The sequence below is a fragment of the Plasmodium vivax genome, chromosome 1, assembly GCF_000002415.2.
Source record: "Plasmodium vivax chromosome 1, whole genome shotgun sequence".
NCBI lineage: Eukaryota > Apicomplexa > Aconoidasida > Haemosporida > Plasmodiidae > Plasmodium > Plasmodium vivax.
In genome coordinates this window covers 635,386-661,990 of record NC_009906.1, presented here as the reverse complement: position 1 = coordinate 661,990, position 26,605 = coordinate 635,386, and the positions used below count along the sequence as shown (strand labels likewise).

The 26,605-nt window shown below is 53.1% G+C and overlaps 5 protein-coding genes across 5 annotated transcripts, besides 32 other annotated features; all 5 read left to right on the top strand.

The window, feature by feature from the left end:
- Positions 1–9: 9 nt before the first annotated feature.
- Positions 10–51: a microsatellite.
- A 955-nt stretch (positions 52–1,006) lies between these two features.
- Positions 1,007–1,033: a microsatellite.
- Positions 1,034–1,555: 522 nt separating this feature from the next.
- Positions 1,556–1,579: a microsatellite.
- A 355-nt stretch (positions 1,580–1,934) lies between these two features.
- On the top strand, positions 1,935–4,061 carry PVX_093580 (mitogen-activated protein kinase organizer 1, putative; the record flags this gene model as incomplete). The annotated part of the gene is made up of 7 exons (XM_001608536.1): positions 1,935–1,986; positions 2,172–2,288; positions 2,397–2,462; positions 2,578–2,646; positions 2,871–3,024; positions 3,321–3,514; positions 3,616–4,061. 7 exons carry the CDS (start codon positions 1,935–1,937, stop codon positions 4,059–4,061), a joined length of 1,098 nt encoding a protein of 365 aa, XP_001608586.1.
- Positions 2,028–2,077: a microsatellite.
- Positions 2,103–2,144: a microsatellite.
- Positions 2,507–2,604: a microsatellite.
- Positions 2,597–2,643: a microsatellite.
- A 998-nt stretch (positions 4,062–5,059) lies between the features above and the next one.
- Positions 5,060–5,116: a microsatellite.
- Positions 5,099–8,293, top strand: PVX_093575 (DNA repair protein rhp54, putative; the record flags this gene model as incomplete). The annotated part of the gene is made up of 1 exon (XM_001608535.1): positions 5,099–8,293. One exon carries the CDS (start codon positions 5,099–5,101, stop codon positions 8,291–8,293), a length of 3,195 nt encoding a protein of 1,064 aa, XP_001608585.1.
- Positions 5,188–5,259: a microsatellite.
- Positions 6,503–6,526: a microsatellite.
- Positions 7,479–7,538: a microsatellite.
- Positions 7,961–8,013: a microsatellite.
- A 1,849-nt stretch (positions 8,294–10,142) lies between the features above and the next one.
- Positions 10,143–10,165: a microsatellite.
- A 2-nt stretch (positions 10,166–10,167) lies between these two features.
- On the top strand, positions 10,168–13,683 carry PVX_093570 (AAA family ATPase, putative; the record flags this gene model as incomplete). Its single annotated transcript, XM_001608534.1, has 2 exons — positions 10,168–11,034; positions 11,110–13,683. 2 exons carry the CDS (start codon positions 10,168–10,170, stop codon positions 13,681–13,683), a joined length of 3,441 nt encoding a protein of 1,146 aa, XP_001608584.1.
- Positions 11,259–11,288: a microsatellite.
- Positions 11,705–11,742: a microsatellite.
- Positions 12,532–12,555: a microsatellite.
- An 837-nt stretch (positions 13,684–14,520) lies between the features above and the next one.
- Positions 14,521–14,607: a microsatellite.
- Positions 14,608–15,256: 649 nt separating this feature from the next.
- Positions 15,257–15,282: a microsatellite.
- A 396-nt stretch (positions 15,283–15,678) lies between these two features.
- Positions 15,679–15,711: a microsatellite.
- Positions 15,712–16,652: 941 nt separating this feature from the next.
- Positions 16,653–16,673: a microsatellite.
- Positions 16,674–16,927: 254 nt separating this feature from the next.
- Positions 16,928–16,954: a microsatellite.
- Positions 16,955–17,522: 568 nt separating this feature from the next.
- Positions 17,523–17,702: a microsatellite.
- Positions 17,703–18,263: 561 nt separating this feature from the next.
- Positions 18,264–18,353: a microsatellite.
- A 1,095-nt stretch (positions 18,354–19,448) lies between these two features.
- Positions 19,449–19,468: a microsatellite.
- Positions 19,469–19,705: 237 nt separating this feature from the next.
- Positions 19,706–19,725: a microsatellite.
- Positions 19,726–20,609: 884 nt separating this feature from the next.
- On the top strand, positions 20,610–23,321 carry PVX_093565 (hypothetical protein, conserved; the record flags this gene model as incomplete). The annotated part of the gene is made up of 2 exons (XM_001608533.1): positions 20,610–23,097; positions 23,221–23,321. 2 exons carry the CDS (start codon positions 20,610–20,612, stop codon positions 23,319–23,321), a joined length of 2,589 nt encoding a protein of 862 aa, XP_001608583.1.
- Positions 23,322–23,476: 155 nt separating this feature from the next.
- Positions 23,477–23,551: a microsatellite.
- Positions 23,552–23,608: 57 nt separating this feature from the next.
- Positions 23,609–23,649: a microsatellite.
- A 52-nt stretch (positions 23,650–23,701) lies between these two features.
- Positions 23,702–23,725: a microsatellite.
- Positions 23,726–24,560: 835 nt separating this feature from the next.
- Positions 24,561–24,594: a microsatellite.
- A 37-nt stretch (positions 24,595–24,631) lies between these two features.
- Positions 24,632–24,728: a microsatellite.
- Positions 24,656–24,712: a microsatellite.
- A 359-nt stretch (positions 24,729–25,087) lies between the features above and the next one.
- On the top strand, positions 25,088–26,446 carry PVX_093560 (tubulin gamma chain, putative; the record flags this gene model as incomplete). Its single annotated transcript, XM_001608532.1, has 1 exon — positions 25,088–26,446. The coding sequence occupies one exon, from the start codon at positions 25,088–25,090 to the stop codon at positions 26,444–26,446; it is 1,359 nt and encodes a 452-aa protein (XP_001608582.1).
- Positions 25,590–25,653: a microsatellite.
- Positions 26,447–26,605: the final 159 nt, after the last annotated feature.

Genomic DNA, 26,605 nt, shown 5'->3' with positions numbered 1-26,605 from the left:
AGGGGGAACTTACGGTCAGGTGAAAATACGCGGCTAACTTGGATCCTTTGGCATTCCCCCAAATGAGCGAACTACACTCATAGGGGGGGAAAAAAAAAAAAAAAAAAAAAAAAAATGATCAACGGGGATGCAAAAAGGGGCAATCACGTGGACGAACAGTTACACGCTGTCTCACCGCAAAGAAAAAAACGCAAAACAGCTTTCACTTCAAATGGGCGACGGAGGGGAATTTTTTTTTATCCTTTTTGCCGTCTTTTTTTCATTGCCATGGCAGGCATAGGTGAGTCCCAGTCCGTGCGCAGCGCGCTTGGCCGTATTTCTGCGTTTGGTCTGCCGGGGGAAGGCAAACTCAACTGCTCAGAGACATACAAACGTTTGCACGCACAAACGGGCGACGAAAAATATTATGGCCACTCCCCACCAAGTGGAAACATGCGCGTATCACTCCTCCCCTAGGGGTGTCCAAAAAGTTGCCACAAAAGTGTCCAAGTGAAGCACCGCACGATCAGTCAAAAAAAAAAAAAAAAAAAAAAAAAAAAATAAAGCGGTAATGAAAAGTGTTAACAAAAAGTGGTAACCTAAAGTGATAGTGCAAATGACACGTCCATACAGGCAAAATAACTCCCCCTCTTGTCGCCAATCTGAACAGAATAGTTGCAATTTTTTTTGCGAAGAATGCGTCTTCGGGTTAGGCGGGAGAGGACCCTCGCGAGAATTCCAGCGCTTGCCCCCTGTGTGCACATGTATGTGCGTGCAGAACAGCACACCGCGTGTAGCGCCAACTGTGTGCCGTCTTCCCCAAACTGAAAGTGTCACTTCCCCCCTCTCGTGCGAGTTGCACCTGTTGTGAGAGGTGTGCGTACCGCTTGACCGTAACGCCCCAGAAGGGGAAGCTATCCAAGGGTGTGTAAGACCGACCAAAAGTTGACCCCCTCATAAGGAAAAACAACCAGGTTTCTCTTCACACATAGTAAATCGGGTGAAGCAAAAATGGACATGCCTTTCACTTACGCGGAGAAGGCTGCATATGTATATAACCCTCCTGTGTGTAATTCTTCACAGGGAGTGGGGGGGGTAAACCCTCGCAAAATAGGTCAGTACCAACCGGGGAACAAACCAGACAGACAACACCCATTTTTTGACTTTCCCTTTCCTCCTCCCCTAATGGGTCATTCCCTGCCAATTTAGCCTACACCACAGAATGTTCTTAAAACCGCTCTGTGCTTATGCGACGGGGCCACTACACTTTTTTTTTTTTTTTTCCTACTGCGTTGCCTGCAACTGTGGTGCACAGGCATACCTGCAAGTGAGGAACGGATTTCTCCTCACCAGTTGGGAAAGCATTCGACGTGGAGGTGTTTAGAAGCGTTAGAAGCGTTGTGGGTTTCCCCCCATCCGCAGCTACGCAGCAACGCAGCAGAAGAGGGGGTTCCCAAATGGGGTTATAAAGGGAGACGCTTGAAAAAGCGGGAAAGCTTGAATGTATTTTTTTTTTTTTTTTTTTTTCCGCTTCTCCCGCACAGCGTGGTATGTATCTTTCCCGGCAAGATGCCACTGCGCGGGAAAAATAACTACGCTTGTGGCGGCGCCCCTCAAAAGTGCGCAATAGCTAACGTCCACGCGTGGAAGCAGATTGGCAGCTCACCAATTTTGCTGATACGCAACTATGCAGTTTGGCAAACATGTAGATGCGCGTGGTGCCCCTTCGCAGCTCTTCCGAGCGGCACACTCTCTTGGCCCCCTCCAGCTAGCCATTTTGATTTTTTTTTTTTTTTTTTTTTTTTTTTGTTCATAAAAAAAAACGCGTCGGTCAGGCAGAACGACAACCTGTGCACGTACACTTCACCGTTGCGCGGCGAGCGAACTTTTCTCCTCCCCCATCCCTTTCACCATGTCACTCGAGTGAGGAAGTTGACTCCTAATACCCCCCGACTATGGACATTGATCTCACAGTAAAGACGGTTGGAAAGCTGTCGGGCCACAGAGGTTACATTATGAGAGCTGTTCACGCTGAGCGGTCGGCCGCTCCAAACGTGCACATGATATGGCGCACACAAAGCTTGCTCAGTTGTTCACTTGCTCACGTTTTCGCCTGATGGCTTGCCCGCCTACCCACGCTGCTCTTCCGAAACGTGTGACTTTTTCCCCCCTTAACGCCCCTCCACACACAGCGTGCGTGACGAAGATTATATTTAGCAACGATGAGAACCACATCGTCAGCTCCAGTTTGGACAACACCGTTTGTCTCTGGAATGTGAACAAGCAGCTGCACATAAACACCTACAAAGGTATTGCTCAGTGGGTCACTACTCCTTTTGTAAGGGCGTCCCCAGTGACGCTTCCCCATTTGATGGTCTCCCAAATGGTACACCTCGCTTCCCCCCCCCCCCCTGCAGATGTTCACAAAAAGGGAATAAACGATATCGCCCTGTTCAGGGACAATACGAAATTTTTCTCAGCAGGTGGGTCTCCATACGGGTGCCCCAACAAAGTGCGGCTTCCCGACGGACCACCTGTTGCGATCATCCTCCCTGCTGACCACCCATATTACTGGCTTCTCCCCCGTTCACATGGCAGGAAATGACGCCCACGTTTACCTTTGGGACACCCTCTCGAACAAGGTTTTAAATAGGCTCCACGTGAATGGTTACTATGCAGTGAGCCCAGGCGGAGAAGCACCGCTAACTCTGTTTCGCCTGGCACTGCTAACTCCGTTTCGCCTGGCACCGCTAACTCCGTTTCGCCTGGCACCGCTAACTCTGTTTCGCCTGGCACCGCTAACTCTGTTTCGCCTGGCACTGCTAACTCCGTTTCGCCTGGCACCGCTAACTCCGTTTCGCCTCTCACCTCCTAACTTCGCCCCCCCCCAGACAAGGTTAACGCAATCAGGCTGAGCCTGAACGAGAAGCTGCTCTTCTGCAGCCGAGGCAACTCGGTCAATGCGTACGACTTTAGGGAGAGGGACTACAAGAAGAAGAACACCCCGTTGCAGGCCTTCAGTGACGCGAGGGACTCCATCTCAGAGTAAAAAGAGCGAAGTGGTTGCGAGCCCCCGGGGTTGAGCAGCCACGTGTGAGTGTACCAGCCTACCTCTGCTAGGGCTACCTCTGCTAGGGCTACCCCTGCTAAGGTTACCCCTGCTAAGGTTACCCCTGCTAAGGTTACCCCTGCTAAGGTTACCCCTGCTAAGGTTACCCCTGCTAAGCCAACCTCTCATGAGCCAACCTCTCATGAGCCAACCTCTCATGAGCCCACCTCTCATGAGCCCACCTCTCATGAGCCCACCTCTCATGAGCCCACCTCTGCTAACCCCCCCGCAGCATCTTTCTGGACGAACACGAAATCTACACGGGCAGCATCGACAACTGGGTGCGGGTCTACGACCTGCGGATGGGGAAGCTGCTCAGCTACGACATGAAGTCCTCCGTCCTCAGCATCGACGTGACGAGCGACCGGAACTACTTCTGCGTGAACGGCGTTGACAACAGCGTCAGGTTGGTGGAGAAGAACAGCGGTAAGGAGGGGGGCCGCGGCAAACGCGCACTTGGGAGTGCGCCGCAAACACCCGCGAGTGCGCCAATACTTCAGTGCCTGTACCGCCCCCCCCCCCCGCAGGAAGCCTCCTCGGGCTGTACAGAGGCGACTCGAACAACTCCCACCGCAGGAACATCAAACTGGACAGCCGAAACAAGTTCATCCTCTCCTGCACGCACCACAACGATCTGCACATCTACGACATTGTTAAGAGCAACCTCATTAACAACTGCACATTCTACAGAAACGTTCTGTATGAGCAAAATCTTGACATCTACAAACAAACCTTCTGCAAGGTACCCATAGGGAGACCTACCTACTACGTAACCGTCAACAAGCACATGGTGAAGGAGAGCTTCTACGTGGAGAAGGAGAAGTATAACGCCGTGCTGGAAAAGTACAAACGGTATGGGAAGAAGACACACGGTCCTTCTTCCTTCGACCGGGACTTCCAAAACGTAGACAATAAGGTGGTTTGCGGGGATGTGGACGGCACCATCCACGTGATGCAGCTGTACTACGGCTGAAACGACACACACGAGCGCAAACAGAAACAGAAGCACACGGGGGGTAACTCTCTCCGGGGAACTCCCAACCGGTGTTGCCCCCCCGGTCTGACCCCACTTCGTTTAACTCGTTTCGCCGATGAAGCAATCCACGGGGGGGCCTCCCCAGGTGGTAAAGCGAATGAGAGGAAAAGGGGCTGCACAGGTGGTTCACCTCCTTCGTAAGTATGACCCGTTGGGATTTTTTTTTTTTTTTTTTTTCTCATTTTGGAGGAACCACTGCGGGGGGGAAAAAAGTCACCCATTTGAAGGGAGCACAAAACGTATGCAGCTGTTTCGTTTGCTTTTTGCTTTTTCCTTTTTGCTTTTTCCTTTTTGCTTTTTCCTTTTTGCTTGCTTTTTTTTTTTTTTTTTGGGGGCCGCCTCTCCCCTGTGCGTATTCCCCGGTGGTTCCCCCTCGTTAACCCTCGCTTCCCCCGCTCACCTCCACTTTGCTTGTTTTTTTTTTTTTTTTTTTTCTGAGCAAATGGCCAGGCTGCGTTGGCAAACGGCCGCCTGCACCGCGTGGTAGACCAACTCCCCCCCACGGTGGAGTCACCCAAAACGCGACAAATCATTTTTTCACGCGAAGGAAACACATGCTCGTGTTGCACCTACGCGAAGAGTGTACAGCTAAAGGGGAATTTTCCGCAGCGTCCTGGTGACTTACCGCTCGAGTGAGAAGCGGCCAACGGAGATTGTTTTTCCGCGCCGGGAGATCTGCAAAGGTTTGCCGATTGGCCGGCTCGCACGTGGAAAAGGCGAGCCACACGGTAGGAGGCGCAGTAGGCAGCGCAGTAGGCAGCGCAGTAGGCCACACAGTAGGCCGCTAATCAGGCCGCTAATCAGGCCGCTAATCAGGCCACGCCAACCTGCTGAACGATCCTCCGCAGCAGGGGAGTTTCCCCCGTTCACGCGGCCGCCAATCTTTCTGCGCACGGTGAGGGGTACGCGCAAAGGGGTACCAGTGTGCCGCTTCCCTGCCGCGTTACGGCCGCTTTTCCGCCGCTAACCCCCCGATGAGGAAGTGCCCCGGGAGGGCGAAACGCAGCCGGGAGGACAGCCCCGACCGGGCGTGCATCACGCTGGTGCGGGCGACGCTGCTGCCCATCCTGAGCATCGACAAAAATGAAAAGACGACGCTGTTCCACCCCTTCAAGAGTCCCCTCCCGGGGTTCGTCAGCGACAGGCGCCTCTATGTGCAGAAGACCCTAGGCGCAAAGGTCAGGCGAACGGGGTGGCTGAACCTGATGAAGAACTCCATTCCGAGGCGGTCGGACGAAGCGGAAGCGAGTGAGCAGAACAAAGCAGATGAGATAAAAAACGAGTTTGTGCCGCTCATCCTGTATGAAAGTGAAAATAGCAAAGTGGAGGTGGATCCCATATTGGCTCAATTTCTTAGGGAACACCAACGAGAGGGAGTCACCTTCGTCTTCGAATGCTTAATGAATCTAAGGGACGATAGGATAAGCGGGTGCATCTTGGCAGATGACATGGGGTTGGGGAAAACGCTCCAAAGCATTTCTGTCTTATACACCCTACTGAAGCAGGGGATAGATAAGAAGCCAGCCGTTAGGAGGTGCCTCATTCTATGCCCAGCTAGTTTGATCAACAACTGGAATGACGAAATTAATAAGTGGCTCCCTGGCAGATGCAACGTCACCTGCGTTAATGATAATGCGAAGGAGAAAATTGTGAGCAAATTGGAGGGGTTCAAATACGACCAGAAATCTACAGTCATCATATGCTCCTATGAATGCTTCCGCATAAATAACGACTCGTTGGACAAATCGTCGATTGATATGATCATCTGTGATGAGGCACACCGATTGAAGAATGATAAGACGAAGACGTATATGAGCATTTATAAGTTGGCTGCTCGGAAGAGACTCCTCCTCTCGGGTACTCCAATTCAAAACGATTTAAGTGAATTTTTCGCGCTCATCTCTTTGTGCAACCCAGATCTCTTTGATGATACGAACTCGTTTAGGAAGAAATATGCCAACCCTATTTTGATTGGGAGAGACAAGGACGCCACGGAGAAAGAGCAAGAAGTGGCATCGGAGCGACTAGCCGAACTGTCAACGATTACTAATAAGTTTATCCTCAGGCGGACCAACAATCTGCTCTCCAAGGTCCTCCCCGTGAAATACCTTATTAACATCTTTATTAAGCTGAACCCCATCCAGGAGGCCTTATACGTCTTATTCCTGAAGGACAAGCGGATTCTGAAGAATGAGCAGAGCACCAATAAGGTGAACGTGCTCATCAATATTAAGAAGCTGGAGAAAATCTGCAACCACCCGCTGCTCCTCAACCCCAACGATATGAAGGACGTCGGCCACGTGTCGCTCGCTAAACTCATTGAGGACGCGGCGAAGCAGCATCAGGGGAAGCGGCAGGCGAAGCAGGAGAAGGCGGAGAGGACGGAGAAGCCACCCCTGGAAGGACACCCACAGGGGGACCGCGATCGAGACCGCGACCGAGAGCGCGACCGCGACCGCCGAAGAGCCGTCGAAATGGACTACGACAAGCCGGTGAAGAAGCTCCTGGAGGAGTGCAGGCGAGACACGCACAGATGCTACTACAACATGTCGTGCAAATTCCAGCTGCTCCACTTCCTCCTGAAAACCATTAAGCAGAACACCACCGACAAGGTAGTCATCGTAAGCAACTACACACAGACACTAGATTATATGGAAATTCTGTGCAAAGAAAATTTCTATAAATTCGTTCGCCTAGATGGAGGCATCAGCATCAAGAAAAGGCACAAAGTCATTAGCGACTTCACACATTCTTCTGACATTTTTATATTCCTTCTTTCGTCCAAATCTGGAGGGTGCGGCATCAACCTGATCAGCTCCAACCGCCTCATCCTGCTGGACCCCGACTGGAACCCCGCCAATGATAAGCAGGCTCTTGCCAGGGTGTGGAGAGAAGGGCAGAAGAAAATCTGCTACATCTATAGGCTCTTCTGCACAGGCACCATTGATGAGAAGGTATACCAAAGACAGATTAGCAAAGATGGGCTCTCCTCCATGATTGTGACGAATACAAATTTCTCCAAAGATCAACTGTCGGATGAAAATGTAAAAAAACTTTTTAATTACAAAATGAATACCCTTTGTGAGACCCATGATAACATTGAATGCACTAGGTGCACTATCAGAAACAGCACCGAGAAAGAGGTAGAAAACTTCTCGGAGCAACTGGAAGATTTTGAGGAAGAGGATGTGAACACTTGGGCGCACCACCAAAATGTGGAGAGCGTCCCGGATGAAATTCTAGCCAAGGCGGTCAAGGCCGCCACGGATTATAAGCGAAACGATATGAATAACTTCCCCGTTTTGAAGAAGCTCTCCGACCTGTTCGTCACCTTTGCGATGAGCTGCAAGATTGAGTTTAGGGACGATCTCATAAAGCAGAAGGCGCAAAAAGCGCAGAAGGGGGAGCGGACGTGCAGGCCGGGTGCAGCGGCGGACGGCCCGGTGGAGCAGGACGAGGAGGCGGACTACGAGGGGGAGGACGAGGAGGAGGAAGAAGAGGAAGAGGAAGAGGAGGAAGAGGAAGAGGAAGAGGAAGAGGAGGAGGAAGAGGAGGAAGAAGAGGAAGAGGAGGAAGAAGAGGAGGGCGACGAAGCCGAAGAAGAGGATGACGAAGATGATGAAGCGGAGGAGGAGGACGCCCCGCCCAAGCGCGCCGACAAAACGAGCAAACTGGAGTACCAGCACAAACTGATGGAGATCATGGAATACCAGCGCGCGCGAAGAAGGGAGAAGGGCGCGGGGGAGGCCAGGAAGAGGTCCGATGAGGGCGAAGGGAAGCGGGACGGCGGAGCGAAGCGGGAAGGTGCAGCGAAGCTGGAAGACGGGGCCAAGCGGGAGGATGGAACCACGCGGGAGGATGGAGCCACCCGGGAGGACGCTCAGCAGCAGGCGCCGAGGGAGACGCCAAGGGAGACGCCGAGGGAGACGCAGCCTGGCCAGAAGCAAGACGCCAAAGTGAGCGGCAAGGCCAAATCGCAAGAAGGTGCAGGCGAAGAGGAGGACCCCGCCTCCAAGAGAGTCACCCGAAACATGAGTCAGAAGAACTTGATGGAGCTCCTCTCGCAGGATGAGGAGTCCAAGGTGACTCTCTCCATGTCGGAGGACCCGGACGCGGATGCGGACGCCTCCGTGGAGAACGTCAGCACGGACAGTTCCTACTTCATATGATGGAGGGGGTGGCGGCGGAACAGAAGCGGAATGGAAGCGGAATAGAAGCGGAATGGAAGCGGAATAGAAGCGGAATGGAAGTGGAGTCGAAGCGGAGTAACACCAAACGGGGGAAGGAACCACCCCGCAAATGTGCATGAACGAAGCGAAAAAAAAAAAAAAGAAAAAAAAAAAAAAAAGAAAGGAAAACCCCTCTGTGCCTTAAAAGGTGTAGAAGCCATGTAGGTTTGACTGCACACTGAAAAAAAAAAAAAAAAAAAAAAAATTATTTGGCTGTACAGTTAAGATGTTTTTTTTTTTTTCTTTTCTCCCTCAAGCGAGAATCAAATGGGGTGAAAAGAAAGAAAACAAAAAGGGGAAACACAAATGCGCCATTCAGTTGTAACCACTGCGCTGTCGCGGGTTGCACGATGAATAACACCCTTGTGTGTGCATCCGCAGTAGCAGCTGTTCCCTTTTTGGTGCAAAAAAAAAAAAAAAAAATCCTCACATGTGTGTGGGGGGAGCATTAATAAAAAGGTGGGCCCTAGGTACCCCTCGCATACTACATTCACCGCTGCAACGGTGGCAGTGGAGTCCGCGCGGGGGGGGGAGATAATCTGTTCCCCTCCCCCTACTGACAGCACGTGCACCACGGGGTGTCCCCATGTGGTACGCAGAAATGTGTGCGTCGTATGCATAAGCCCTTACGTGTACTTGTAAGTGACGCCCATTTGCCTGTGCCTATTTGCCTGAGCCTATCTGCGCGTAGAGCAACCTTTGCTCCCCCCCCATTGGGTATGGGCACACCCGTTCGTATTCGCCAAGTGGCCCGGCCAACGCGGTCGCGATCGCTGCGGCGGTGCACATACCCGCGCTCGTGAACGTCAGTGCCAACGTTGTGTTGACGTTCGCGTGCCTACAGTTGGGGCCCCACTTCTGCGTTTCCTTCCGGGGGGGAGGTCCTCGTTTGCAGCCCCCTTCCCCCAACTATTTTTTTTACCCATTTATTGTTATTTTTTTTTTGTTACGCGAGTGGTTCACTCGGCAACTGTTTTATGGCTTTTTTTTTTTCTCCACAGTGTATTGCTCAACCTGCTTTGTTATATCCCCTTGGTAAGTTTTTTTTTTTTTTTTTTTTTTTTTTTTTTTCTTCCAACTTTGCGCGAGTTTTTGTTCCCCTTTTTAACAGTTGTGTAATTTAGCAGATTTGTGTTTTTTATTTTTATTTTTATTTTTATTTTTATTTTTTTATTTTTTTATTTTTTTTTTTCCAAAGAAGCAACGCTTTGTTAGTCACAAGAATGGTTTCCGCGAGGCCACTCGGCTAGAACGACGCTGGGTGTAGAGCTCGAGGCGACGCTCCCCGGCGGCGGCGACGGTGGAGACGGCGGGGACTGTTTTTTTATTTTTCGGGGAAGAAGAGAGCCCCGCGCGGAGTGGCTCCTTTGTGAACTCCGTCACTTCTCCCCTGTTTGCTTCTCCCTTTTTTGTTTTCCTTTTTTTGGTTTTCCTTTTTTTTGGTTTTCCATTTTTTTGTGTAACTCTTCGCCTAGTTTTTGCCTAGTTTTTCGCCCCTTCTTGGTGCGGCATACCCAGCTGCGCGCAGGGGGAAGGGCGCAATCGGCTGCAGACACGTAGGTGGGTGTCAAGTTGGGCACCCCATCGTGTGGCCAGTTGAGCATCCCCTTGTTTGTCAAGCTGTGTACCCCCCCCCCCCCCCGCGCAGGCGCAGCGTGCCGAGCAGAGGCTCAGCTCTCCCCCCGAGTTGAACGAAGAAAAATTAGGGGGCCAAGTTGGAGCGGCGTGAACGGGGGAGACAGCGCTGATCAGTCAAGTAGCAGTAACGTAGGGGTGGCTCCTCAACCGCTTAACCGCTTGACCGCCCCGCCAAGATGAAGGGGCGCGGCGAGCGGAGAACGAACATCGAGCAGGTGATGAGCGACTACCTCATCAACCTGAGCTACTTGTACAAGAACTCGCAGTCGCAGTCGCAGGGGCAGTCGCTGAGTGACCATGAGAGGGGCGAGGGGAAGGTGCGCAGGGCGAGCAGCTCCCGAGCGGAGCTGATTCGGCCGGAGGGCCTGCTCGCGGGCAAGAGGGAGAGTGGAAGCCACGAAAGAAGTGGTAACGGACGGAGCAGCCATGAAAGAAGCGGCAACGGGAGGGGCAGCCACGGACAGAGCAGCCGCAGCAGCAGCTGCAGCGCCAGCACGAACGACGGGGAGTCCCCTGAAGGCGCCAAGGGCAAGGTGACCCACTACGACCAAATGCTCAACGCCATCTTCCCCCCGAGGGAGAGGGAGATCTACCTCCACCTGAGGAAGGCTCTCCAAACGCAAAAGCACTTGGCAGATGTGGAGGCCTGCGAGTACCTCTTCTGCTACCTCTTCGTGCTGGCCATGAAGAAGATGTTCTACACGATCGTTTTGCAGCGGAGGGGGGAGCATGAGGAACGGAGTGCGGGTGAGGGGGGCCCAAATGAGTATAAAGGAGGGGACTCACGTGTGTGTAAAGGGGAGGACCCAAATGAGTATAAAGAGGAGGAACCAATTGAGTGCAAAGGGGAAGACCCAAATGAGTGTAAAGGGGAAGACCCAAATGAGGGCAAACCGGACGGGGGAGAGCCAGAAAAAGCTGGGGCACAACCGGGAGATGACCCCCCTGGAGGAGCCCCCCCAGAGAAAGCGCAAACGGAGAAAGCGCAAACGGAGAAGGCGCAAACGGAGAAGGCGCAAACGGAGAAGGCGCAAACGGAGAAGGCGCAAACGGAGAAGACTCAAACGGAGAAGACTCAAACGGAGAAGACTCAAACGGAGAAGACTCAAACGGAGAAGACTCAAACGGAGAAGACTCAAACGGAGAAGACTCAAACGGAGGAGCTGCTGGAGGATGGCTGCGACAACTTCGGAAGGAACTACATCTACCTGCTGCTGGAAGCGCTGCGGAACAACAAGGCATATTGGCTGATCCCTCTGAGCGTTCTGTCGTGCGGCTACCTCTGCTACAGAATGAAGGGGAGGGTAGCTGCCTGCATCAACAGCTATTACCTCAACGTAACGAAGTACTTCACGAGCATCTTCCCCACCCCAGGGGTTCCCGGAGACGCAGCAATTTCAAAGGATTACAATCACTTCTTTCATAACATACAGAAGAACAACGTTCGGACGATTCTGTTTAACCCCTCCAATAACACCTTCACGTACCTCCTAAGCAAGGCGACTCTCCCCAAGGGGGGGGCAAATATAAATATATTTAACTCAAATAGGGTGGCGACTCTCCCGTCTCCATCCACCCAAGAAGAGACCAACAATGTGTATACCATATTTTATAACGATTACATTATGAAGTTTTTATTAAAAAATAAATTCTACGAAAATGTTGAGATCAAATTGGATGACAAAATGATGAAGATGTCCTTCGCAGAATTTATTAAAAAGAATCTCCTAGACATTGTAACGTATGGTCTCTCCTTGGCTACGTTCTTCTATCTCTATGAGCGCAATTTGTCCCTTTCATCTCCTTTTTCCAGCCCAGATTGGTCCCTCCACAGCAGAAATAGGTGTAACTCCCTCAGTGATGTTATCCTAAATGATAGTACGAAGAAGGACATAAAGGGAATTTTATTTTTTCTTTTATTTTCGAAAATGTTCCCGGAGAGTTCCCACCTGTCTGGCTACAACACCATTCTGTTTACGGGAGAGACTGGCACGGGGAAGAGCCTACTAGCCAAAGCGATTGCCAAGGAGCTGGACGTAGAATTCATTCACCTCTCGGGATCCACCTTCATAGAGCTATACATCGGCAACGGGGCCTCCAAACTCAGGAGCCACTTTAAGAGAGCCAAACGCACTTCCAAATCGGTCCTCCTCTTCATCGACGAGATCGACAGCATTGGATTAAGCAGATGCATGAACCACGAGGGGGGGGGGAACAACGCCAACCACGAGTACACGCAGACGTTAAATCAGCTGCTTATAGAAATGGACTCTCTGCATGAGTATAACCGGGAGCAGCTCCTCATGGGATCGCGCGGCCGCCATAGGGGGGGGGGCTTCCTTTCCGGTGTCAGGAGGGCCTTCATGGAGCTCCTCTCTCCAGGTGCGCAGCCCGCAGACGAGCGCAGCGAGGGGGGCCCCCACCCAGAGGGACGCCGCCACCCCAACGGCTACGAAGTGATGCAGTACTACCTGAGCAACGACTTGACGCTGCAGGAGGTGGAGGAGCTCTTCAACCTGAGGAGGCACCGGGCGGGCAAGTTCATCCTCTTCATCGGGGCCACCAACCGCTACAAGATGCTCGACCCTGCCTTGGTGCGCTCGAAGCGATTCGACAAGGTCATTCACTTCCACCTGCCCAACCTGTTCACGCGCCGGAGGCTCTTCGAGTTTTACCTCGCCAAGTATGCAGCGGCGGCGCCAACCATGGGAGCGGTGCCAAGCACGGCGGTGAGGCTCTCCCCGACGCCGCCGCTCTCCTCCCCGATGAGGCACAAATTCGGCGGCCGCTTCAACGCGCTGCACCCCGGGGCCGCGGACAAGTACGAGCACCTCTTGAAGTCGCTCAGCAGGGGCGGGGGCGGCGATCAGGAGGGCAGCTATGGGGAGGACCGCTATAAGGAGGGTCGATATGGGGAGGACCGCTATAAGGAGGACCGCTACTCGGAGGATCGCTACCCGGATGGCCGCTACTCGGAGGACCGCTATGCAGACTGCCCCGTCGACACGCTGGCGCTGTCCCTGCTGACGACCCTGTTCAACTGCGCCGACATAGACGAGATAGTGCACTCGGTGCAGATGAAGAGCCTCACGCGGAGCGGTCAGCAGCGCCACCCGCAGAGCTATCAGCAGAGCTATAAGCAGCACCCCCCGCACCGACAAAGCCACAACCTCGGCAGCGCCCTCTTCGAGGTGGTCGACTCAGCCCTATTTAACAAATTCACGCACGACAGCCACGGGGAGAAGCTCAGCGCCCAGGGGAGCAAAACGGAGACGAGTGGCTCCAACGGGGGCGCAAACGGAAAGCTCAGCGGCAACAACTGGTGCACAGATGCAGACTACGACGACTACCTCTCCAAGTTTGTTCTCTTCTGTAACGATGAACTGGAAAAAAGGATAAACGGCCAGGAGAGTAGGAGGAACGAGCAGAGGGCAGGAGGGCACGAAGGACACGGGGGACACTCGCATGGGGAAGCACTAACGTTTGAAGACCTCCTATTTTTTAAGGACTTCGAAAAGCTGAAGATAAAGATTTGGCGAGACGAGGATATGAACTTCCTCCTTCAGAATGGCTTTTGCGTCAACGGCGGGTTTGCTCCGCCCGGCAGGAGCTACCACCTCTGCCTCTTGTGGAGGTCCATCGAAAGCTTTTACGCGGCCCTCCACGCGAGCTGCCGCCGGGCCGACCCCTAGAGTAGAAGCGGTGGAATTGATTAGCGTGATGGACGTGATTAGCGTGATGAACACAGCACTGGCAGAGGCAGCACCACCGCGTGTAAGAATCTACCCCCCAATCGCACGTGTGCCCACCGTCCACACTCCCTAGTGTTACCCTACCGCGAAGGGGAGAAACCCGACGGATGGGACCCCTTTTCTGTTTACACTGCGCTGTACGTGGGCCATCCCCGCTGGGTAATTTTTTCCGTATCTTCCTCCGCGCGTCGCAGCTTTGCCTTTTTCCATCTTATCATTTTTTCACTTTATTATTTTTATTTTTTATTTTTTTATTTTTTTTTTATTTTTTTGGTTTCCCGGCGCCTCCCCACGGTCTCCGCCCGTTTGCCGTGACGCCAGGGGAGGGCACACTCACCTATGCAGTGGCAAAAAAAATGTTTAATTCCGCGCAGACACGTCTAAGCAGACGCATCTGAGCAGACGCATCTAAGCAGACACATCTAAGCAGACACATCTAAGCAGACACATCTAAGCAGACACATCCATGTATACCTATGTGTCGTGGGGGCACCCCCTTTAAATGAATTCTGCCCCCCGCGAAAGTTCCCCACTTCGCAACGCGCAGCTTTACCTCTTCCTTTGAGCAACGCTGAGTGGAGCTGCTAACCGTTGTGACCTAACAGAGTTGTTAATTTTTTTTTTTTTTTTCCCCATCCCCACTTTTAAATATAATGCAGTAAAGATTCGGGGTGATGTGCCGACTGCGCATATGGATTTGCCAACCTGAATCTCCCCCCTGGAGAAACGGGTGTAAAAATGTAACCCATTGCCATCCCCGTTGGTGCTCAAAAATTTAAAAAAAAAAAAAAAAAAAAAAAAAAAGATTCCCCCGAAGATAGCCGGGTAGATGCAACTTCGTCGAGGTGAGAAACGTCATCCCTGTGTGCACCATCTGGGGTGTGGCCGCCAACTCGCCGAAAAGAATTTTTTTTTTTTTTTTTTTTTTGTTACCATTTTGCGCAAATTAGCAGCCACAGTTGTGGAGAGTAGTAAACCCGCGCTGCGCTCCCGCTGCGCTTTCGCTGTTCTCCCGCCGCTCTTCCGCTGCTCTTCCATCCCACTTCGCGCGAAGATGCGACCACTTTCAAAGGGGCCCCTCCGAGGCGACGCGCCCAGGGTTCGCTTCCGCGCCCCAGCAGTGCGACTGTTGACGCAACAACAACGGGCAGCGAAAAAGGCCCGCTCGAGGGCGAAGCGACCGATCCATCTAGATGCCTACAGCCACGTGAGGAACTGCGTGTTCGTCGTAGAGGCATACCTCCGCCGGCTGAGCGACTTTATAAAGCTTTTGAAATGGATGGCCGTGGTGGAGCGGCACCGGGCGCGCGCCGAGAAGGCGCTCGCGCGGGCATCTGGGGGGGGTAACCATCAGGGTGGTCAGCATGGTAATCCCCCCGCTGACCATCAGGGTGGTGAGCAAAGCAGTCCCGCCGCTAACCATCAGGGTAGCCCCCCCGATGGAGTCGCCCAATCCGTATGTAGACGCACTGGCGGGGAAGCGGCTCTCCTCCTTGACCATGTAACGACCCAACTTCGGCTGGTGGGAACCGGGTCCAGTGCATCACAGGCACGCTTCATCAAGCGGTTTAAGCAAATGAGAAAGAAAATAAAGATGCAACAAATTTACGTAGAAATCATTTGTAGAGAGATCAACAGAGAGTACCTGTCACTTCTGCAGGACTTGCAACGTGTGCTTGTGAGGGTTCGCTCGGTCAGATGTCGGGGTGCATTTATGGAGGAGGCACCCACGAACGATCATTGCAAAGACGAATGGGGAAACTACCACCACACCATCGGCCATGTCCACGCCAGGGTACTCTTTTCCTTCAAGTTGCGGGTCGAAGCGGTGTTAAATTTCGTGTGCAACTTGTGCAGGCGCGTAGATGAGGAAGTAAACGGGGGGCTGCTAAGCCTCTGCTCCGAGCTGCTGCGCCGGCACGACGTCTCTTCCCGTCGCCTCAGGTAACCCCGCAAGGGAGGGAGCGATGAAGCAAACGAGGAAGCGGATGCGCGGCCACCACTCTGCTCACTCGCAACTTCTTCCTCCTCCTTGGAAAGCTACCCAGTTGCACTTACCACTTTACATGCTTGCCCAAGTGCCCCCCCCTATCACACCGCTCATCCTCTGACCCCCCTTGCAGAAAAAGGATGAAGCACCTCTCACGGAAGCTAAAGGGAGTGTGTGCCCCTGCGTCTGGGTAACCCACACAGTATACAGAGCATATGCAGCATACAGAGCAGTTTACCGCTGGGTTCACCCCGTTTCGATGTGCCCCCGCTCACCGCCCCCTCCTCCCATCACCTCCTCCCTTGCAGCTGCCCAAACGGGGCGAGTGACAAACCGCTCACCTGCGAAAGTAAAGAGGAGGAAGCCGTGGGGATGAACGACGTCTTGGGGGGGGAGGGCATACACCTTCATGGAGACAATCAGATGACGCCTCCCCCCACGAACGTTAGCCATCCTAGCGGTGGCAGCATCATCAGAGGGGCCTCCCCAATCGGTGCACCGCCCCTCTGTGTAGAGAACCCCCACACAAGTGTAACCCATCAAGGTCACTCGAATGGTCAGCCCATGGGTAGCCTTTCTGAAGAGGAGAAAAAGAATTTCCATTTGATGGGAGAGAAGCAGCCCAGTGGAACCCCCCTGGAGGGAGAAGCAGTTGCAGATGAGAGCCTCGGCAACCTCCTAAAGTAAAACCGCCTTCCCCATTCTACACGCAAGTGCCTCCACCGCTACTACGCATTATCTGCACACACATACAAACAGAGTTACAGCGTTAAAGTGGTTCTCCTTCCATTTGGTGACGTCCTCTTTTTAGGTTTCTCCTTAGGAGGAAGGGACATCCCATCGGTCAGGTACGTCGGGGAGGAGTTACCACTCCCATCCCTATGATGGGTGTGTCCAAACATGGGGTGGAGATTCACCTCGCAGGGTTAGTGGCCCCACCCCTGGTGACACTTCCCCAGACACTTCCCCGGACACTTCTCCCCCCCCCGCAGATCTGCAGAACCTACCGTCAACTGAGCAGGCGCGTCCACACGCTACATGACCACACGATGGCGAAGCGGGTATGGCTGGAAGGGGCGGCGTCGGGGAGGCCCCCTGCAACGCCCCCACTCGGCTGACTCTCCTAACGCAGCTAACTCGGCTGACTCAACTGACCCTCCTAACTGTGCTAACCATCCTAACTTCCTAACTCCCCTAACGGTGATGACTCCCCCCCCCAACCTCGCAGGACCCCCAAACCAGTCAGCTCACGTCGCACCTGCTGGAGTGCCTCGACACTGCCCTCGCGTTGAACTCCTCCTTCTACGTCAGTTTGAAACGTATCATGCGAGTAAGTACAGGGGGTAAAAGGGAAGGGGAAAAAGGAAGAGGGAAGCGCGAAGAGGGAAGCGCGAAGAGGGAAGCGCGAAGAGGGAAGCGCGAAGAGGGAAGCGCGAAGAGGGAAGCTCGAAGAGGGAAGCGCGAAGAGGGAAGCGCGAAGAGGGGTAACAACTTCCCCCCTCCCCTGCTTCCCCTCATCTCTCCAACCCGTTAAAGTGATGCCCCTCTTCTATGCCGCCTTATCTGCACATCCTCACCTATGTAGCAACCCCTTTAATGGTTACCTCCCTCTTTCTCTCTCTTCTCTTCCACTGCAGAATTGCCATCTATCTAGGGACCCGAACAGACAGGTGAGTCATCAGACCATCCGGTGGGAGGAAAGAAAAACGTAAAATGACCTTCCCCAATTGATTAGCCCCCCTGCTGATCGGCTGATCGGCTGATTTGCTGATCCGCTCAACCTGACGCAGACATACCATTCATTCTTTTTTCTTTTTTTTTTTTTTTTTTTTTTTTTTTCTCCCCTTTTTAGAAAAACGTCCTGCTCGAACTTCACCTCCTGTGCATTTCTCAAACGGAGAGGAGCCACCGCCTGGTGGAGAAGTGGAAGAGGCGCGTGACTCGCTTGGCCGGGGCTTTTCGCGGGGCTGACTTTCTGCCCGCGTTCATGTAAGGCGGAGGGGCGTCAGTCTGTTTGTCAATCCGTCCGTCCATCCGCCGTCTGTTTGTGTGTGCACCCGTTTGATGTCGTCATTGTTGCTGCTGTTTCATTGCCGCATATTTTGCGGCATATTTTGCCGGCTTTTTTTCCGCTTATTTTGCCGCCGCTTCTTCCGCTTCTCCCCCCTGTTCATCTCCTCCCCGACACTCCAACCGCAGGGCCCACTTGAGCGCCCACCTCGGGGCAAAGAGCGCAAGCTGCCTCCGCGCCGCAGCGGGAAAAGGACATCACAGGTGGGTACAAAAAAAAGGGGAAGTTTAAGCGGACGCCCAGTAAGGCAGTGGGTCACCCCAGTAAGGTAGTGGGTCACCCCAATAAGGCAGTGGGTCACCCCAGTAAGGCAGTGGGTCACCCCAGTAAGGCAGTGGGTCACCCCAGTAAGGCAGTGGGTCACCCCAGTAAGGCAGTGGGTCACCCCAGTAAGGCAGTGGATCACCTTTCGTCTGCCTCGTTTTGCACCACCTTCTTCCCCTTTCCCTTTATCTTTTCTTTTTTCCCTTCCCCTTTCTCATTTCTTCTTCTCTTTCCCCCCCACGCAGCCACGTGAACAGCCGAACGAGTAAGCCATTTGCATAAAAAAAAAAAAAAGGAAAAACGTGACGAAACGACGGGGAAAGAAGTAACGAAAGAGCAAGAACCCTTTTCACCCTGAAGAGGAACTTCCCCAGTGAATGCCCCCGTAGGATACCCCCTCCCTATGTAACCAACAAAGGCATAATTCTCCCCCCCAGACACCTCCTCATTTCTCCCCTTTCCGAGCAGCCATAACCTACAGGTGGAGAGACTACATAGAAATTCGTTCGGATTTGGACCCTCCGCGGGATGATAGAAGCGGAAAAACGAATCAGGTAAGAAGGGGTGGGTGTTCATTCACAGGGCTGCTTAACCAGTTGCCTCATTCTTCCCCCCATGAAAAGGGATTCCTTTGTCAAGCGTCTTGTTAGTGTCCCCTTTTGGGTGGTTCTACCCGTCTGCTGTGTTGGCACTTCAGTCAACTTCCATTTTTTTTTTTTTTTTTCCACCCCCAGGAGATCCCCACGATGATGGACGTTATAGCCCTTCCGTACGACGCGTTTTTTAGGTACCTCCTCTTTTTTCTGTTTGCTTCGGTTAAGCAGTGCAGCGCGGGTGTAGTAGCGCGGATGTAGCAGCGCAGGGTTGGTGGTGCCCATCCGCCCATCTGCTCATCGATGATCCCTTCACGGTTACCCCCTCACCCCACTGCAGAGACGTAGGTGAACGGAACGGCGGCCAAGCCAACCCAAGCAGACGGTTCCACCTGGAGATGAAAAAATTCTGTGCAACTTACAGATACCCGGACGGCGGCGACGAGGGGAAGGAACACCCGACGGAGGAGTTAAGAAGTAGGCGCAGAAATGAACGGCCAGCTGGTCCCCCGCCGAGGAAGCGCTTCCCATGAGCACGTGAATGAACCGTACTGCGTGATGGAAGGTTGCGGAGGGCCAATCATGCTGCATTGCACGATGACGCAGTTGTGAGGAGGGGAAACTACACCTCCTCCCGCTACACCTCCCGCTACACCTCCCGCTACACCTCCCGCTACACCTCCCGCTACACCTCCCGCTACACCTCCCGCTACACCTCCCGCTACACCTCCCGCTACACCTCCCGCTACACATACACAACTGTTCACACCTCCAATGGTGATTTGTGTAATTGCTTCGGATGGCCTCTCCTCAGGGGGGGGGAGGACTGCCCAAGTGTGTTCATTCGTGTGAAGAGAAAAAAAATATTTTTTGTTTTCTCCTTCCATTGCGTACTTACATAAAAGTGTGCATTTGGGTCATCATCGGTGAATGGGGTAGGGGGAGGATAACTCACTTGACATTTGGCCAAAGAGAACATAGGAGGGGGGCGGGATGCTCCGCCGCTCGGCCCACTCCTCCTCGGGGGAAGGAACAACGTGTGTACGTACAGGCAGGCGGTACTCCCGTGGGTGTGGCGCCAGTGTACCCCTACATCTTGGCGTGCACCTGCCCGTTGCGAAGTGCACCCTGTTAGATCAGCAACAAAAAAAAAAAAAAAAAAAAAGAAAAAAAAAAAAGCTGCAAAGGGGCTTCCAACATGTACGGATAAACGCGCAATGGGTGGAAAGAAATTTTTTTTTTCGCGTGTTCCCCCTCCGCACTTGTGACCGTCCACCCCGGTGCGAATTTATTTCTGTGCACTTAAGTGTACATCCGTGTTGGTGTGCATGCATATCTGTTCTGTGTAAGTGCTCGAAAGTGGGCACAGGTGCACTCCCCCCTCTACCCCTGCATAAGAGCGGAGGCTGCACGTTAATTTGAGTAGTGCCGCAATGCAAACGCACATGTATGTACGCTTACGTGCGGACCCATGTTCTCCTGCGAGCTTCTTTGTGAGCACCTCGAGGCAGATACAATCGACCGATCTTTTTTTTCCCCCCCCCTACGCACAGGAAAATGCACCATCGGAGAACCCGAAGCGGATGAGAAAATCGCGCACCTCTTGAGGAACCCCCATTTTTTTGAAGCCAGGCGGAGGGACCCTTCCGAAGGGGAGCCACCGGACGGAAGCGGCCTCGCCGACACCCGGGAGGGGGAAGCGGCTGGCCAATCGGTCGATCACCAACTGGCAGATCAGCTGGATGGCCAGCCGGATGACCGATCTGCTGACCAGCTGGCTGACCGATCTGCTGACCAGCTGGCTGACCGATCTGCTGACCAGCTAGCTGACCGATCTGCTGACCAACTGGCTGACCGATCTGCTGACCAGCTAGCTGACCGATCTGCTGACCAACTGGCTTACCGCTCTTCTGACCAGCTGGCTGACCGCTCTTCCGACCAAGCCGACATGCCCGTCGAAATAGGGCGCATCCTCCAGAGCGATTCCCTGAAAAAGATTAGTTGTCTGGGCAATGTGGGCGACCAACTCTGCTTTGGCGACTGCGCAAAGGAAGGGAGTTACTCTCGCGACGTTATTGATGAGAATCCACCGCCTAACGTAGCGTGCACAGAAGAGAAGGACGTGCGAGCCCCCGCGCGGCTGGCCACCCTCGGGGATGACGCGGTAGGGCAAGGAGTGGGGGCAATGGAGGAAGTGGTGGCAGAAGCGGTAGAAGCGGCAGAAGCGGCAGAAGCGGACGTGGGCGCAGCAGACGTGGGTGAAGACACTGGCGCACCGCCAGAAGCAGACGCCACCTACGCTGACGCTGACGCGGCCGTCGCTGCCGAGGGCGCGCTCCCCATAGAGGAGCAGAGCACCAAGTCGTTCGACGGCTGCAGCGAGTTCTCGCTCGACGGCGTGAGTGAGGGCGTGCTGGACTACATTAAGAAGACGTATGACCGAAGGAGGAAGTGGAAGCTGAGGGGGAGGAGGAAGGGGCGGAGGAAAGCGGTAGAGAGGGGGGCGGCGGAGGAAGCGGCGGAGGAGGAGGTGGAGAAGGATGTGGAGAAGGAAGAGGCGGAGAAGGAAGTACCAGAAAAGGAGGTGGAGAAGGAAATGCCAGAAAAGGAGGTGCCAGAGAAGGAAGCGGTGGAGAAGGACGACGTGGGGAAAGACGCCGCTAACGAAGAGGCTCCCAATGAAGAGGCCCCAAAACAGGGGGTTGCAAACGAAGGAGGTGCCAACGAAGGAGATGCGAACAAAGTGGCCGCCAACGAAGTCCCCACCAACTCGGGAGAGGCCAACTACACGTACACGGTGCCAGACAAAGACGACTTAGATGCGATCGTCCGCAGCTCCATCAAAACGTACAGCTGCGCCCTCATGAAGAAAATCCTCCTGCAGGGGAAAATCTTTATCACCCACGATAGCGTCTACTTCATGTCCCTCTTCGACTCCCTCTTCTCTAAAATCTCCATCGTGCGAATTCCCTACGAGTCCATAGAGGCCGTAAAGAAAATCAGCGTCTTTAACTTCATCCCCAATGCGCTCAAAATTGTAGCGAAGAACAAGTCGTTCGTGTTCACCTCCTTCGTGCACAGGGACCATGCGTATGACTTTATCATGGACATGGTGCGAGACAACAGGCTGGCCAGCCAGATCCCCAAGAAGGGCATCGTGCTGTATGGCGGCGGGGAGGAGGAAGCGGAGGAGGGGGAAGAAGAGGGAGAAGAGGAAGAAGAGGGAGAAGAGGAAGAAGAGGGAGAAGAGGAAGAAGAGGGAGAAGAGGAAGATGATGAAGAGGCGGAGACAGAAGAAGCCGGAGCGACGAAAGAGTCAACCCCGAAGAAGAAACGCCCCCCGCGGCGCGGCGAAGTCAAAAGTTCGAGGCAGCATGACGAGTCCATTTACAGCATCACGCCCACGCAGCACGACCTGCTGATGAACGACCAGCCCGGGCGGTCAAAGGGGTTAGCGGAGGGGCGAGCGGACGAAGGGGAGAACGCAGGAAGAGCCACCCCTCCACACACACAAAAAAATATCGTCGTAGAGACGAGAAGCCAAACTGTACAGCCAAACATCACAGTGAAGGAGGAAGAACTGCTGAAGGAAAACCACTTCATCAAATGCAACCACCACACGGACAGTCTACACATAAATGAGGACTTCAAAAAGATATTCTACGACATCTTCTCCCAGTTTGATGATCAGAACCCGTTTGTGAAAAATGTTAAGGACAAGAATCCGAACAATTTAAGTTATGAGCACTTGAGCAATTTGAAGGAGGAGCTACAGAGCAAGGGACACCTTTCCTACGAATCCGTTTACAACATCGCCCTCTTTGATGATGACAAGAGAGTGTTTGGCATGCCCGCACGATCTGATGTGAAGGAGCACTTATCTTTTTTTTTTCTCCAAAATGTTATTATCGTGCAGAAGGGCGTTGTTCTTCTGTGCAGCGTGCCGCTAGCCGGGTGCTTCCGCACGGTCATCACGCTCACGCTGCACGGTGTGCTCCAGGGGGGGGAGCAGCCTCCAACGGGGCAGGCCTCCAACGTGGGGACCGCCAACATGGGAACGGCCAACGTGGGGACCCCCTGCACACACATCGACTTCGCCTACGACATCGAATTTGTAAAGCACACCTTTTTTAAATACCAAATAAAAAACAACGCCCTGCCTGAGCTGGAAATCTCCGTCAACAATCTGAAGAGGTACACACAGGAAGCGATTGAACGTAGGTATAAACAGGCCGACGCAACAAACAGGGATAATCACACGCAAACGGAGCACTACACCTTTGTAAAGGACTACGTCGATATGATGGCCATCGGTGAAGAGAAAATTTTAAAAAATGCCAACAGTACGGGGCCCGCGGAAACGGCTGCTCAGTCGAAGGACAGCGCTTCTTCAGCGGAGTTTAATCCCCTCTCGCAGAGTGTGCGCCACAGACTGGGTAAGGCGTTCCCCACAACGCGCTGTGTAAGCGGGTGTATAGCACATGTGCGTTTATGTATATCAATTCGCCCTATTTGTGGCCCTCACTTATCGCTCTCTTTTCCTCTCTCCCCCCCCGCAGTCGTCCGGAGCCTCCTGATATCCATTCTCGCAATCGTGATGTACAAACTAATTGAGCTAATTTTCCAGTCGGGAAAAATGCCTCATTCCACAGTGGGATAGTGCTACGGCGGTGTGGGTTCAACGTATGCATTTTCTTTCCCCCATCTTTGCCACCCTGATTGGTGTTAAACGGTCATGTTCTCACTCGCCAATGTTTATTTTTTTTGGACATTTTTTTTTTTTTTCTACCATTTGCACATGACCTGTTCATATTATTTTACGATTATTTTTTTTTTTCTACCATTTGCACATGACCTGTTCATATTTTTTTACGATTTTTTTTCTTTCCTACCATTTGCACCTGATCTGTTCATATTTTTTTTGGACTTTTTTTTTTGTGTGAGCGTAGCCCAGTGAGTGGCTTACCCGTTTGGTTATTATCTCCCCCCCGAGACGCGCCCCACGTGTGTCTGATTCTCCCCCACACTGTCTCGCAGCAATGCTTCATTTGATACCTACGTGATGAAACGTTTTTCCTGATGCTTTCTTTTTCTACGTGCAGTTGGTCATCCCGTTGCTCCCCCCCGTGTTATGCTCCCCTGTTGGGAGTTGATTTCCGTTGGAGGAACGCCTCGCAGAGGTGCATCACCCCCTCCATGATGATTGAAACGACCGACTGTTAATTAACGTTTGTTCATTCCTACGGGTAAGGTGAGCTGGCTAAGCTGAGCTGGCTAAGCCAAGACGAGCCCGCGGCTCATTCGTGGTGTGCTTCACCCCGTTTGGGTTTTCCCCATCAGATGTGGTCAGCCCATGGGGGAAATGGCTTTTCTCCGAGCTGCGATCCGCTAAGGCGCGGGGGTTTCCCCCTAACGGTGAAGAACTAACTAGCGGTCGCGTTTCAAGAGGGAAAAAAAAAAGCATTATGGTAGAGGCTATCTGCTCTTCCACGCGATCGTGCGCTACGCAGAGCAGCAATGCGTGAGAGGCGCGTAGGCGAACGCACAGAAGTGTGGCTGCCTATGCACGAATGCATCAACGCACACACAGGTGTGGCTTGCCGCGCAACCGGGGGAGGGGTGGGCCCAGTTCCAGGGACGCAGCAGGAAAAAAAAAAACTTTCTCGAAAGGGCAACCCTCCCGAGGCTTGTTCAAATGTGTGCGTTCCACATAGAGGCTAAGCCAACGCGACTGCCACGTCGAGGTGGGTGACGCGACGAAAAGAACGCCCTGCCAGAGTAAACTCCCCGGAAAGAAAGCGCAGCACGAGGTCCGCGCAAGTGCAATTGCAAGTGCAGCGATTGCGCAAGCATTTTTTTTTTTTTCTCCGCGCACCTTTTCCAAGCTTCCCTTTTGCCTGGTCCCCCAACTCGCTCATTAATTTTCCCGCTAGTTTGTATCCTCATTTTCCCCTTTTGAAGATCCACGTGAAAGCCCCCTCCAGCAGTAGTTCACTCGCCGCGGCGCTACGTACGCACGAGAGGGGAGAAGCTAACCCTGCCGCAGTTTCGCGGGGCCCCCTGTCCCTTTTGTTTTTCTCACTCGCTCGCGGGTTTGTGTGTTGCCGTGTTGATGCTGGCATGTTAGCGATTACACGTTAGTGATTACACGTTAGTGCTGACATGTCGATGCTGACGCGTTAGTGCCGACGCGTTAACGCCGACGTGTTAGTGCCCCCTCACCCGCGCGTGCACACTCCAGGCCTGCACACGGGCTGAGCCCCCCGCGCGCTCCCCACACCGCACGAAGTGGCCACCGCGTTGTGTCCCAATAGAGTGATAACCGCGTCGCGTCCCACAAAGTGACGGCCGCCCCACATCCCAATAGAGTGACCACCGCTGCGCTTCACCGCTGCGCTTTACCGCTTCGCCTCCCCGCCGCTTAACATGCCGAGGGAAATCATCACCCTGCAGTGCGGGCAGTGCGGGAACCAAATCGGCGTGGAGTTCTGGAAGCAGCTGTGCAACGAGCACAACATAGACAGGGAGGGGATCCTCAAAAATAATAACCACCTGAACGAGGACCGGAAGGACATCTTCTTCTACCAAGCGGACGATGAGCACTTCATCCCGAGGGCTCTCCTCTTCGACTTGGAGCCGAGAGTCATCAACAGCATCCAGGCGAGCGAATACCGGAATTTGTATAATCCAGAAAACATGTTCATTTCTAAAGAAGGAGGAGGAGCAGGGAACAACTGGGGGTGTGGGTACAGTCAAGGACATAAAGTAGAAGAAGAAATCATCGACATGATAGATCGGGAGGTAGATAATAGCGATAATTTGGAGGGCTTCATTTTATCTCACTCGATTGCTGGAGGGACAGGGAGCGGGATGGGAAGTTACCTACTGGAACTTCTAAATGATAATTACTCCAAGAAGGTCATTCAAACCTTTTCTGTGTTTCCTCTCCTGACGAATGAGAGCAGCGATGTAGTGGTGCAACCCTATAACAGCATCCTCACATTAAAAAGATTAATTTTAAGTACAGACAGTGTCGTAGTCATAGACAATACTTCTTTAAATAGAATCTTTGTAGATCGATTGAAGTTAAATAACCCTACCTTTCAGCAAACAAACACCATCATCTCCAATGTGATGTCTGCATCTACCACCACGTTGAGGTACCCTGGTAGTATGAACAACGATATGATTAGCCTCATTTCATCTCTCATTATAAATCCCAAGTGTCACTTCCTAGTCACTTCTTATACACCCATCACCATCGATAAGCACCTCTCCAATGTGCAGAAAACGACGGTACTTGACGTCATGAAGAGATTGCTTCACACGAAGAACATCATGGTGTCCGTGCCAGTCAGGAGGGGCATGTACATCTCCATCCTCAACATCATCAGAGGGGAAACAGACCCTACGCAGGTACACAAGGGACTGCAACGGATACGCGATCGGAAGCTGGTTAACTTTATCAAGTGGAACCCTGCCTCTATACAAGTCACTTTGGCCAAACCGTCCCCTCACGTCGTCTCCACTCATAAGGTCTCCGGACTTATGATGGCCAACCACACCTCCATTTCGACTCTCTTCGAACGCTGCGTCACTCAGTTTGATAGACTCTTTAAGCGAAGGGCCTTCTTAGAAAACTACAAAAAGGAGCCCATGTTCAGCAGCGCCGACGGCCAGGGAAACTTCGAGGAGATGGAGTCCTCCAAGGAGATCACGCAGAATTTGATCGACGAGTACAAGAGCGCCGAGCGGGACGACTACTTCAGCCACGCCTACCTCTGAGGGGGGGGGCGGCGTGACGGCGGTGTAGCGGCGGTGTAGCGGTAGCGTTGGAGGTGGCGTTAACGGTAGCGTTAACGGCAGCGGTATCGTTAGCTTTTGCGGGGAGGGGCTCTCCCATGGGCCTCCCCCGATGGGCCGCTCCCAATTTGCCGCCCCCAA